The sequence below is a fragment of the Lepidochelys olivacea genome (genome assembly GCF_965140295.1).
Source record: "Lepidochelys olivacea isolate rLepOli2 genome assembly, chromosome: 12".
Classification (NCBI taxonomy): Eukaryota; Metazoa; Chordata; order Testudines; family Cheloniidae; genus Lepidochelys; species Lepidochelys olivacea.
Genome location: NC_140422.1, coordinates 20643204 through 20655000, shown reverse-complemented (window position 1 = coordinate 20655000; position 11797 = coordinate 20643204). Strand labels below are relative to the sequence as shown.

Below are 11797 nucleotides of genomic sequence, written 5' to 3'. Positions count from 1 at the left end.
ACATCAGTGATACTCAGACCTCCGTGGTTCAGGAGCCAAATTAGCCATCAACATTACCCAAAAGAGCCATGGTAGTGTGAATTAATTGTTTCATTTAGTATAGTACTATATATTCATATTTCAACAGTGACAGGGGAAATATTTAGTTTATATATTACATAATATATATATTATTCTTATAGCAAAATGACTGACCAAATATTATTATTTTATTAACTATAATTGGTAAATAAAATAGTAAAAGCATCCTGACTGGTTAATAACTTAGATAGGTTAATAATTAAATCACACAGTGTTTTAATATAGTATGCTGCAAATAGCCGCAGGAGACACATTAAAGAGACACTTGCAACTTGCGAGCCTCAGACTGAGTATCACTGCTCTACATTTTCTGCTCCTTACCTCACTCCCCCACCTTCTATTCTGCTAACTCTTCTAGCTTTGTTTCTTCCTTTGTCTCCTCCTCAAACTCTTGCCCTTGGGTCTCTTTTCATGCTGCTCTAACACCTAAAATGATAAATCCATCTATCCTTTGGTGTGATAAGCACATTCACTTCTCTTCCTCAAATTCATACTCAAAATCTACTTCTTTTGCCTTCCTTTCCACTGGTGACTTCTACGCCTACGATTTTTACACTTCCTTTCTTGCTCGGCTTCAATCTCTATTTCAAAATATCAGAAAAAATAAAAAAATTTCACAGTATCTTCACTCACATTTTATTCATTTAATCTCTTCTCATTCCTCTCTTTGTATTTTCCTTTGTTGGCTATCTTTAGTATTCTATTGTACATTTCTCTAGTTCAGAGACCGATCCTGCAAGGAGTTATAATTGTGCATATAGTTTCTCTCATACTGATTCTTGATGAAGGCATGCAACTGTAACTTCTTAAGGAGTGGAGTCATTATTATGGCAATTCTTTGGAGTAAGGGACATGCCTCTCAATCACTACAGCACCATGCAAAATTATGATGCTGTATAAATTCATATTAAGAATCATACAATGTTTACAAAATGAACCAGTCATAACTTACAGAGACAAAGAGTTGGATGTTGAGCTTTCAAAATAAAAATTACTTTGTCCCTCTCATGAGAGTTGCTAAGCATTCCAAACAAGATAAAATCTTGTTTTCCCTTGGCTTTCATGACTCTCTCCTCTTTGGCTCTCCTCCTACCTCTCCAATCACTCCTTCAGCATGCTCTTCAGAGGATCCTGCTCATCTCCCAACCAACTTTCTGTGGGGCTTCAGCAGGGCTCTCTCTCTTTGGTCCCATTCTCTTCTCCCACTATACCCAGAAACAAGGTGATCTCATATCCCAAACAAATTCAATTACCTCTATGCTGAAGAATCAGAGACCTACCTCTCTACTCCAGACCTGTCCACTTCTTTCCAAACTAAAATCTCAGCCTCTCTCTGAAATCTTCACGTGGTTGTCTAGCCGTCAGGTCAAGTTCAACATGGCTAAAACAGAGCTCATAATATTTCCCTCCAACCCCTGCCCGATACCACCTTCCTTCTCAATGATTGTGGACAACACCACCACCCTCTGCCTGTCACTCAGATCCTGGATGTCATCTTTGACTCAAATCTCTCTCTGGGTCTTCACATACAGGCTACTTCTAAATCTTGCAGATTCTATCTGCATAACATCACTAAGACATGGGCTTTCATATCCATCCACACAGCTAACACTCTTCTCCAGGGTTTCTCATCATATCACTTTTCCATTTCTGCAACATCCTTTTACTGGTCTTGATAAATGTAATCTTGCCCTGCTTATATCCATTCAGAATACTGCTGAAAAGACTGTATTGCTAGCTCATTGCTTTGACTATATCTTCCCCCCTTCCCCCGTTTGAATCACTCCACTGGATCCCCCTTCTTTATTGCATCAAACATAATAAGCTGCTTTGCTTCACTTTCAAGGCACTTTAAGGTCTACCCCACCATACCTGTAATCTCTCATTCACTATCATAGTGTTGACATGCACTTAGAGTTGGCCTATGACAACAGTCTCCAACACTCGTGTTACATTTTCAAATAAGCCTCTTCATGATCTCTACCCTGCTGCCCCACACACTTGGGAGAAACTCCCTGTAAACATCTGCAAAGCTACATCATTATATTCCTTCAAACTCTCCTCTGCCATGATGCCCACAAAAAGCTTGACTAGGGTTATGTTGTTGGTTTGCTGACACTACTGCCTACCATACTGGCCAATACTGTCTCACCGATTTTTCATATTCTCCCATCTGTCTGAATTCAACTGTTGTCTCTTGTCTTATACTTAGACAGTAAGCCGTTTGGGTGCAGATATATTTTTGTTCTACGTTTATACAATGCCTAGTACAATGGGGTCATGTTCCTGGTCCTGGACTATGGCTTCTAGGCACTATCATAATACAAAAAATAAACAATCATAATAAATGGGTCAGCAGAGGAGAAACTGTGACCACCAACTGGGACAAATTATATAGGAGATGGGAAAACTGGGGCACAATGACTACCAACATTATTAGACTATCTAACTTCACAAAAATTCACTTATATGCCCACTTTGCTTGAAATTTAACAACATACCGTATTAAAAAGTTCTCAGAAAATATAACTATTTACATTACACAGTTTATAAAGGGTCCACTATATTAGTCTTGCAAAAGATACTCAAGGAAAACTTTACATGTTGTTCTTTCAAAATCATATCTATAGCATCAATGTCAAACTAGGAAATATTTTTACATATATATTTCAAACATATTGGTCTTTTAAAATAAATAAAGACCGAATGGATACATATTTTAATTACCTCAGTCAAACCAATCAACTCTTTTGGTCCTCCTCTGATAACTGATCCACACTTGTTCTTTCTACAGCACACATCTGGCTGAAGTATTATTTCCAAAAAATATCCTAAGTCTAGTTGAAAGCAACTCCTTCAAGAGTTTCATGTTCCTCAATGACAGACACTGCAACAATCACCTCTCGCATCCATTATTTTAGCTCATTAGTTTATTTCTATCACACATTCTGTAGCTTTTTCAATATATAAGATACCCTCCAAAGTCCAAAACAAAGAAAGTGGGCACTAGCTTCTGCACAAAATGTTTCCATCTGTGCTTTCAGTTCCTGAAGGTAGTCCCAATATACATACGTTTCTAGTTTGAGACCAATTTTCTTCAGGCTTTTATTTTACAGTCATAGTAAATGTGATGCTCAACTGTCTCCTAAACATCACTAGTTTTCAGTCACTGTCTCCTCATCTACATATTGTTCAACATATTGATCTAGATTATCTTTTTTTCTTGAAAGCCATGTTTCAATTTTACTTTCTGTGGCCACACTAGTGTGCAACAGTTTGGTCTGTTATGTAATAATACTCAGCACTTATGTAGTGCTTTACATTTTAAAATGCTGTACAAGCATTCACTAATCTCCCAATACCCCTGTGAGCTAGATAAGTATTTATTTTTCCTATTTTACAGATGAAGAACAGACAGCTTAAGTGATCTGCCCTAGGCCACACATAAATCAGCAGGACAGCTGGGATTATAAAGCAGTTCCTAGCTCCCCATCCTGTGGTCAGTCTACTGGACCATACTGATTCCTATTATATATAGAAGATACAGATCTTCCATTACCCAAAGGAATGGCCCTTCTTATGTTTGAGTCTGTTAGTTTCGAAGCCTCAGTCTCATGGCACAATGGTGGGTGCATGTAACCCTGGAGCAGAGCACAGGATTTTGTGCCTTAGACTTGGCCTTATACATTTTAAAAGTCTTTGTTACAGGCCAAGATGTTTTTGAATTTTTAAATCCCCCAGATATAAAAAGAAACAATCCATTTAAAGAGTTGTAACTCCTTATTAAATGAGCATCAACAGAAAACATGTCCTTAAAGTGAGGCTTCATAGCCTTCTCCTCCCCCTGCTCTGTGGTTTAAGCTCCTCTGTGGTTTAAAGAAGGATTGAACTAGAAGTTGTCCAACTTTGTCACATTCAATCATTTTACGGAAGGCTGATGTGGCTTTCAGGTGAACTCTAATATTCTTTGCTTGTTTTTGTTAAACAACTCAAAAAAGGTAATTTAGCATTATAGACAAGGTGGAATTTCTAAGGCTGGTTTCTAGAATTGAGAAAAGGACAAAAAAGTTGCTACAATCAAAAAACATTATTTGTAGTTTTTTTCTGTGAATATTTACAGAAACCAATGGCTAACTGGTTCTCAGCCTTTAGCCATCATAATATCAGTTTGAAGGGACTTTTTGAGGACAAATTCCTTGGCTGCCCTAGCTTATTGTTAGGCTTGGCAGAATTTGATTCGTATTTATTTATAGTTTTGATGGATAAAATCAATGTTTGTTTTTAAGCTTTTTTTTTTCCTATTTGATTGATTTAAATTTTCATAGCTGCACAAAATTAAGGTCGGAGTCAGGCAATAATTCTTTAATAATAGTAGATGCTGAGATTCAAAAAGCTAAAGCTTTATAAGCATTACAAACACAAATTGTCAACATCACGTGAAAATATACAAAAATAAAACTCATATGTTTTCAAGCAGGATTTTTCTTATTTTATCTATCTGTAATTTTTTCATTGGTTTGTTTATAGTGAAATCAACATTTACTAATAAAAATCTAATCCTTCCAAGCCTACTATTATAGTACAAAGTGCCATTTTAAAGACACTTCCTCTGTTTAATCTTACCAACTCTGATTTAAGGGGAGAAAAACTATAATTTAGCAGAAGAATTCATTTTATCATGTTGAAATAAAGCCCTCTGAAGACAGTTTTTACGAGACACGACAACATACTAATGCCAAACCGGCGTGAATTCTCATCTGTGCATTTTGGTTTCAATGGGTTAATTAAATTGGCTGGATATAAATTGCAATTATCTCTGTTCAATGTTAACATCCTAGGAGTGTTGTCTATAAGGATTTGGAGAACCAGAAACATTATTTTGGTTACTACTGGATTCTGTCTGTTACTTTGGAATTTAAATGGCTATGGGAGATAAGAACAGTGAGAACAGGTTGATCTACTTTGAAAGGTTAAATTATGTGAAACAGGACAGAGCAGAAATGGATTGGAGCTATATCAACTGGTCTGCTTTGCTTTTTTCATGTTAATCTCTTGGTGGTCTTTGTGAACACACAAAACCCTTCTACAAATAGATTTAGGCACATTTGCTTAATGCTGAAGGAAAATTTAAGAAAGTCAGCCACGAGTCTCCTCTTGAGACATTGGTTTGGATGTGTAACCACAGTGTATAACTTCCTGTACAACTTATATTTAGTGGTTAGATCCCTTCATCATCTATAATGAATGTGACTTACTCCGTGAACAAATAATATATCATGTCATACATTTAACCAGTGCACACATATAACGTATACAATAAATACATGCTAACATTACTGAGGAACGTACACAATAAATATATGCTAATGTTACTGAGGTTGGACTTAAGGGTTTGTTTTTTTGCAAGAGTGTATTCTACTTCTTAATAGGTTGGAGATGGAAGAGGGTGCAGAGAACAGTTAATGTGATGAGTGGGTGTTAAAGCACAAAAAGGTTCCTTTAATTTGTTACTTCCTTGCTTTTAAAGATTTGTGTGGGTGGATTTGGCACTTAAGAAACTTTATCTGGTTTATAACTAAAATTAAAACTGGTATTAATTCAACAGACTATTATTGGTCACTGAGATCAAATGAGATATGTAGCTTTAAAAAACTATCTACAGAACTAGATGCTTTTCAAAACTCTCCTCTATACAACCAAACATTTTTTAGGGTTGTATTGTTTCAAGCTTCAAAGAGAACAAAGATTCCTTTTGGTATATTTGGGTTTAAACCCTTTATTTGCTTGGTAAATTTCCTCCTTATCTGAGCAATTACAATAAATCTTTAAGACTTGCCTCTTAGGCCCATCTACTTGTGTAACAGCATCCATACTTGGGAGATGCACCAATTTAACTATATTGATTTCTAAACAAATAGGGTCAAATTGGTACAAAAACTGTGTGTAGACAACTCCTTAAGACAACATCCTTACTGATATTTGGAAAGTCTGAACTCATCAAGCACTGACTGGAAAGAACTTTTCCTCCTTGATCTTTTCCTCCTTACATTGGTTAAAATGCTTAGGCCATGGTCCTATGAGAAATTAAATGCCTCCTGGGAGTTGCTGAGCAATTTTAGGCCCTTAAGAGCTCACAGAATCAGTTCCTTATATAACAAGGATAAATGAGGAAGTGATAGGGGTCATCAAATAAACAGGTGAAATATTTTTTTTAAAAAGCATCAGCTAAAAAATGTTTAATACTATGGTAACAGAATATTCTGTAATTCTGCAATACACAGGGAGATCTAAACAGACAGACAGACAGACACAGATGCACGAACCAACAGTTAAAAGTAAAACATCAATATTGTTATGCTAAAAAAGAAAAACAAGGGACACTTCTTCCATAACATTATGCCTTCTCATGCTCCCTTCCCAAAAAAATGGTGGACAAGTAAACGTCAACTGTTTTGTTTTAACCAATATACTTTCACATACCCCAGTTGAAATGATAAAGGTGTTGATCCTCAAGATCCTACTTATTCTTATACAGAAAATGGAAAGCTTTTATTTTATTTATTTATAGTAGGCAATATTTTTCTCTCTTTTAACACTGATAATGAACAAATTCAGCCTTTTCTCTTATCTGCCTGGTTTTATCTTATTATAAACAATGATTTTTGAAAAACACTGTATAATTCTGCAATCTAAAACATCGGTCAATTTTGATTGACACAAATATTTGTATTAAAGGTTACATACTGCAATTTACAATTGGGTACTATCACAATACTGTATGTTAATGTAATCAGTATTTTCATTTCATGAATTCATTTGCAGCATCACACTGCAAGGGTATTCTTACATACACTGGAAGTACAATTACTAAGCAGTTCAAGAGTTCTTTAAGTAGAATTTTATTTTTTATTCTACAGATTTGAACACAATAAACCACTCCTAGGTTACTGGGTTTTTGGGGGGTTGTGGGGGTTTTTCTGGAGGGGGTGGTGCTTGTGGTTTAATTTCCTACCTTTTAAAGTATTCAGATGCTTGGAATATCAAACAAACATATTGAATTAATCCACAAATATTTACACGAAAAACTATTTAATTTCTTTCTATAGTAACTATCACAGGGACTATTGTAATGAAAATTTCCCCATTTTAAGAAATTAATGCGATTACTGATATAGGGAGGAAATTAATTTATATCATCACAAACACGTAAAGGGTATAATCCCATATTCACAAAAAGGAATCTTTATTCCCTCTTTGAATTCTGAAACAATACAGACATGCCTTGAGGAGAACAGAAATATTATGAAGTACCTTAAGCAAGATAATTGTAAGAAAAAAAATGACTATTGCATTATTGTTGTGCTAAACTGTGACATACTTAAAAAGCTAATTTCTTTTATTATAATGGAATTTGGTATATGTGTATCTTTAATCTACTTCACTTTTTTCTTCTCATTTATATACATGAGCAAGTGTGTAAGGTAGTTACCATTACCTGTATTTCTAGATTTTATACACTACTATATTTCATTACCTTTTAATTTAAAAAATAATTTTAAAATATACTTGTCTATTCTACAAACTTTACTAGATCTAGTTTTGACTTTTACAGAGTTCTGTAACTACCTGAGCATCTAGGTATGTCGTATAATTGTATAGTAAATGAAAGACTTATTGCAATCCACATAAATGCTACACAGGAAGACATGATCAATATTTTATGAAGAGAGTAACATTTGACAACAGCAATTATCTTGTGTTATACCAGTTGAAATCTGTTTCAACCAATCAGACTACTGAATAGCTCAAGGTCTAACTCAAAAGTTAAAAAACAACAGAAGTTTATGCACTGAAATTAGTATTTTTCTAAAGTGATCTCAGTTAAAACCATTTAATTTAAAACTCAATAGCAGTCATCCTTTAATCAACCATTTACATTAAATAAATTTCAACTGATAAATTATTCTGTTGTACCTGGGCATTTCAGAACTACTAGAGACACAAAAGATGAGCCTGCAACATTTTTACCAACAATCCCTTTTAAAGAACTAGTTAAAAGGCTATTAGTAAAGAGGAAAATGAATGATTTAATATATAAGTAATTGTTATAACTTACAAACAGTAAAAAAATCCTACTTTTACCCATAACATTAATGACCTTGACACTATTCTGCTGGTATAATTTGATATATCGGCATCATCTTTTTATAATGCTAATGTGAGAACATATCTCGTATTGTCAAAAATTCTATTTATCTTTTAATTTAAAAATACCTAATACTACAAAAAAATCCTAATGTTTGGAAATATGAGTATGAGACTGTCAATTACATAAAGTATAAGTCCTAGAAGAAAAGAATCATCAATAGAAATCCTCACATTTTAATCACAAGAGATTTCAGCTTGAATCTCTCCTATACTGTTGTCCATTTGACCTTAATTCTTAACTCAGCAAAGCACTGAAAGCATGTGCTAGCCTTAAGCACATGCTTTGTTCAATTGGGACTTTACTGCTACTGTCCATCATTTTTGAGACAGCAAGAGTTTGATCCCTTGAAACAGCTTTTCCTCTTTTCCCATAGGGATGGACCTAGTCCTGATAAATGTGTTCAAAACAAAAAAAGGGGTATTGGAATCCAACAATGATGCACCAATATAATGATAATGCCAATATTTATCACACTGTAAATTATGAAGCCACTTTTATAACATACAAAAATCCCATTGAAATCAATGAGACCTAGCCTATTAAAACAACTGCACTGCAATATGTAAAGTATGTTTTACAAAATCTTTTATGAAGTAACACTATTTCATGTTTATAAGTGTCACCAGTGGTTAGTTCACATGTTATACCAATGGCCTGCAATTATTTTATGTATCTAAGATAGCTTTTCTACTTTTAAAAAAAGGTAAAACAGGGAAATTATTTACAATTCTATTCTTAGTTGCCTCATCTTACTAGAAAATGGTTGAAAGAATTTCATAACTCTGTGTTTCCATGTGTTTTTCATAAGTGATTATATCAACTGAAAATAATTCCTATTTTTGTATGTCATGTACGTTAATAAGGTTCTTATACAGAAACTGTACTTAGTATTTGAAATGAAAATTTTTAGTTAACATCAGTGTTTTGGAGCCTCCCACTGGCAACCATCATACGGACAAAAAGTGATATCTGAGACATTGTCAGAATGGAGGCCTTATATCTAGATATCCTTCAGTATTCTGCTTCAAAAGAACTTAAAACTTCCAAGTTCATATTCTAATGCAATTTAAAAGATCAGAAAAAAAAATCCCACGTCTACTAGTGCATATGTTCTGGCAGAGTACTTGGTGTTATCAGACATCTACTATGCAAAGGTCAAGTGAGTTTCACTGAGTTTAGTAGTGACAACACTGGTAAGATATAACAAAAAAGGAAAATGAATCTCAAATCTAGCAGAAGTCACATTAAGTAACATAGGTTACAGTGAATAAGAAGGAAGTTTTCACTGATATGTGGCAACTGTTGCTAAGTGATCCCCAGGGAACAGGATAAAGAAACAAAACAGGTGAAATACAAATTACCTTTTTTGTTAAAACTCTTCATAAAGAATTTTTTTTTAAAGAAGATAACTTTATTTTCCTATATGCATGCCTACTCTTTATAAACATAAAATAAATCATACAAAGAGGGGAGCCTCTGAGGTTTTGCACTACAGGCAGCAACATAGATAACTAACCAGGGTAAAGTGGTAATGAAAAGAAATTTAGATACAAGGCAGATTACAAAACTTTTAGAATTAAAACTGATATAAAATATAACTCAAATGCTAATCTGAAAAATATATTAGTAGCTCATAGCTAAAAAGTGCCACTTTTTTCCTTTTTTGACGTCTGAACTGATATTTCAGGCTCATATTATAACACAGGAAATTAAACTAAAGCTAAATTGTGGTGTGAAGAACACTTGCTGGTGGTCCAGAAAGTTGGCTGATCACATAGCTGGCTGTCCCCCTTTCCAAGCGCTTCTAAAGGCACATGGAGTGTGCCTTTAAAGCAAGGAGTCTGGTGACAAGTAAAACTGGCTGGAGACAATGAACTGCAAATCAGCTGCCTTTACTAGGGGCTGCTGCTACATAAAAGGAGGAAAGACACAAGAGCATACAGTGATACTTGATCTGCCTGCCCCCAGTGGAAGTGGAGTGTCCCCAGGAGAATGGAGCAAAAGGAACTGAGCAGCATGTCCAGAGAAGGAAAACAGAAGAAAACCACGTGCCAGGGAAGAAAGTGCAGAGGGAGACAACCAGCGCACATGGGAGGGATAGATTAAATGAAGAGCAAAAGTAGTGTGTGATTCACTTTTTTCAAAAAGAATAAAGCATTTAGCATATTAAAGTTAAAAGAAATAAATATTTTCTTATTACTACTATTTCATGTAAGCAATTGCTGCAATTTACAGGGAGGATATGTAAAAGCGAGCTGAAAAAGAGGTGGTCAGCATGATCACAAATGTAAAACGCGGTGTCCGAGAGACTGTCTATAGACACAGTCCTCACTATGAAAGTCTGTGAACACTTGATTTTAACAGAATTGGTTTGTTTTTACACATTTAACTTTATATCTGAACAACCTTTGATTGATCATCATCTTGTATTGGCTTACTAATGTGAACAACAACTGGATTTTGGTAAAATTATTTATTTTAGAGTGTCTAAAAGTTTTGATAAGGGCTTAAAAAAAAGAAAAAAACCACCACATTTCCCACTCTTACCTGACATCTTATGGAACTGTGCTGTGCAGATAATTACTTCCAAACCAGATTTTCATAAGTCAGTTCATCAAACCAAATACTGTAGTCTGCAAAAGCTACTTAAACTTTTTTTTAAATCATACTACCAGACCTATAAATCTTTAAAAGAAATGCAATGTCAAAGGATACTTAAAAATTGTGTCCTCCAGTTTTATATATTTTTAATATGGAGCTAATAATTTTGACTCAAATAATAATTGTTTATAAATATACATACGTTTTTTCCTGTGCTCAACCAGGCCAATGGCCTGCTTAGCTGAGCATTTGGAAAACCAGTTGTCCCCAAGCAGAACAGTGACCTCATTGGTATGGACAAGTTTTCCTGGCATGAAGGCAAGGGGACCAAAAGGTACCTGTCAAAGTCAGAAAGCAAACAGCTAAAAACCACTATTAAAAATTAAATTAGATGGTCATTAATGAGCACTTCACCGAACAAATAAACTAACATTCAACCATGGTGAGAAGGACTCAAAACTCTATAGCACTGTTATTTAATCACAAACACAGGACAAACATTCAAATTACCCGACCTGAATCCCAACCACAGTTTGAATTTAATATTGTGCCAAACAGAACAGGTTAATATTTAACCAGAAAACCCTTCTGAGGCATAAAACTTAAGTACTAACGGATGCTGACAGGAAAACAAAAAACGTTATACTATATTGCTACTTAGGTTTTTAAAATAAAAATATTATATCTCATTTATATGATTGGAAACTATTATACATAAAATAAGTGTTTTCACTTCCCAGTTAAGTACAATATTGCTCAGATTTATAACAAAAATGTTATTTAAAGGAAGTCAACTCAAATATCAGTTGTTTTATTTAGTTGTGTTACTACCACCTATTTAGAAACCCCAATTTTTCCCCAAATCAAATTTGCTTGTCTCCAGCCTAAAATTTTTGCTACCTGCCA

The 11797-nt window shown here is 34.4% G+C and overlaps 1 protein-coding gene across 2 annotated transcripts in view; it reads right to left on the bottom strand.

The window, feature by feature from the left end:
* URI1 (URI1 prefoldin like chaperone) overlaps positions 1 to 11797 on the bottom strand; it is a 71986-nt gene that overhangs the window by 20957 nt on the left and 39232 nt on the right. For both annotated transcript variants that reach the window (XM_084644376.1, XM_084644375.1), the window contains exon 4: positions 11094 to 11229. In XM_084644376.1, coding sequence (XP_084500502.1) covers positions 11094 to 11229 — 136 coding nt within the window. The remainder of the gene's footprint in view (positions 1 to 11093; positions 11230 to 11797) is intronic.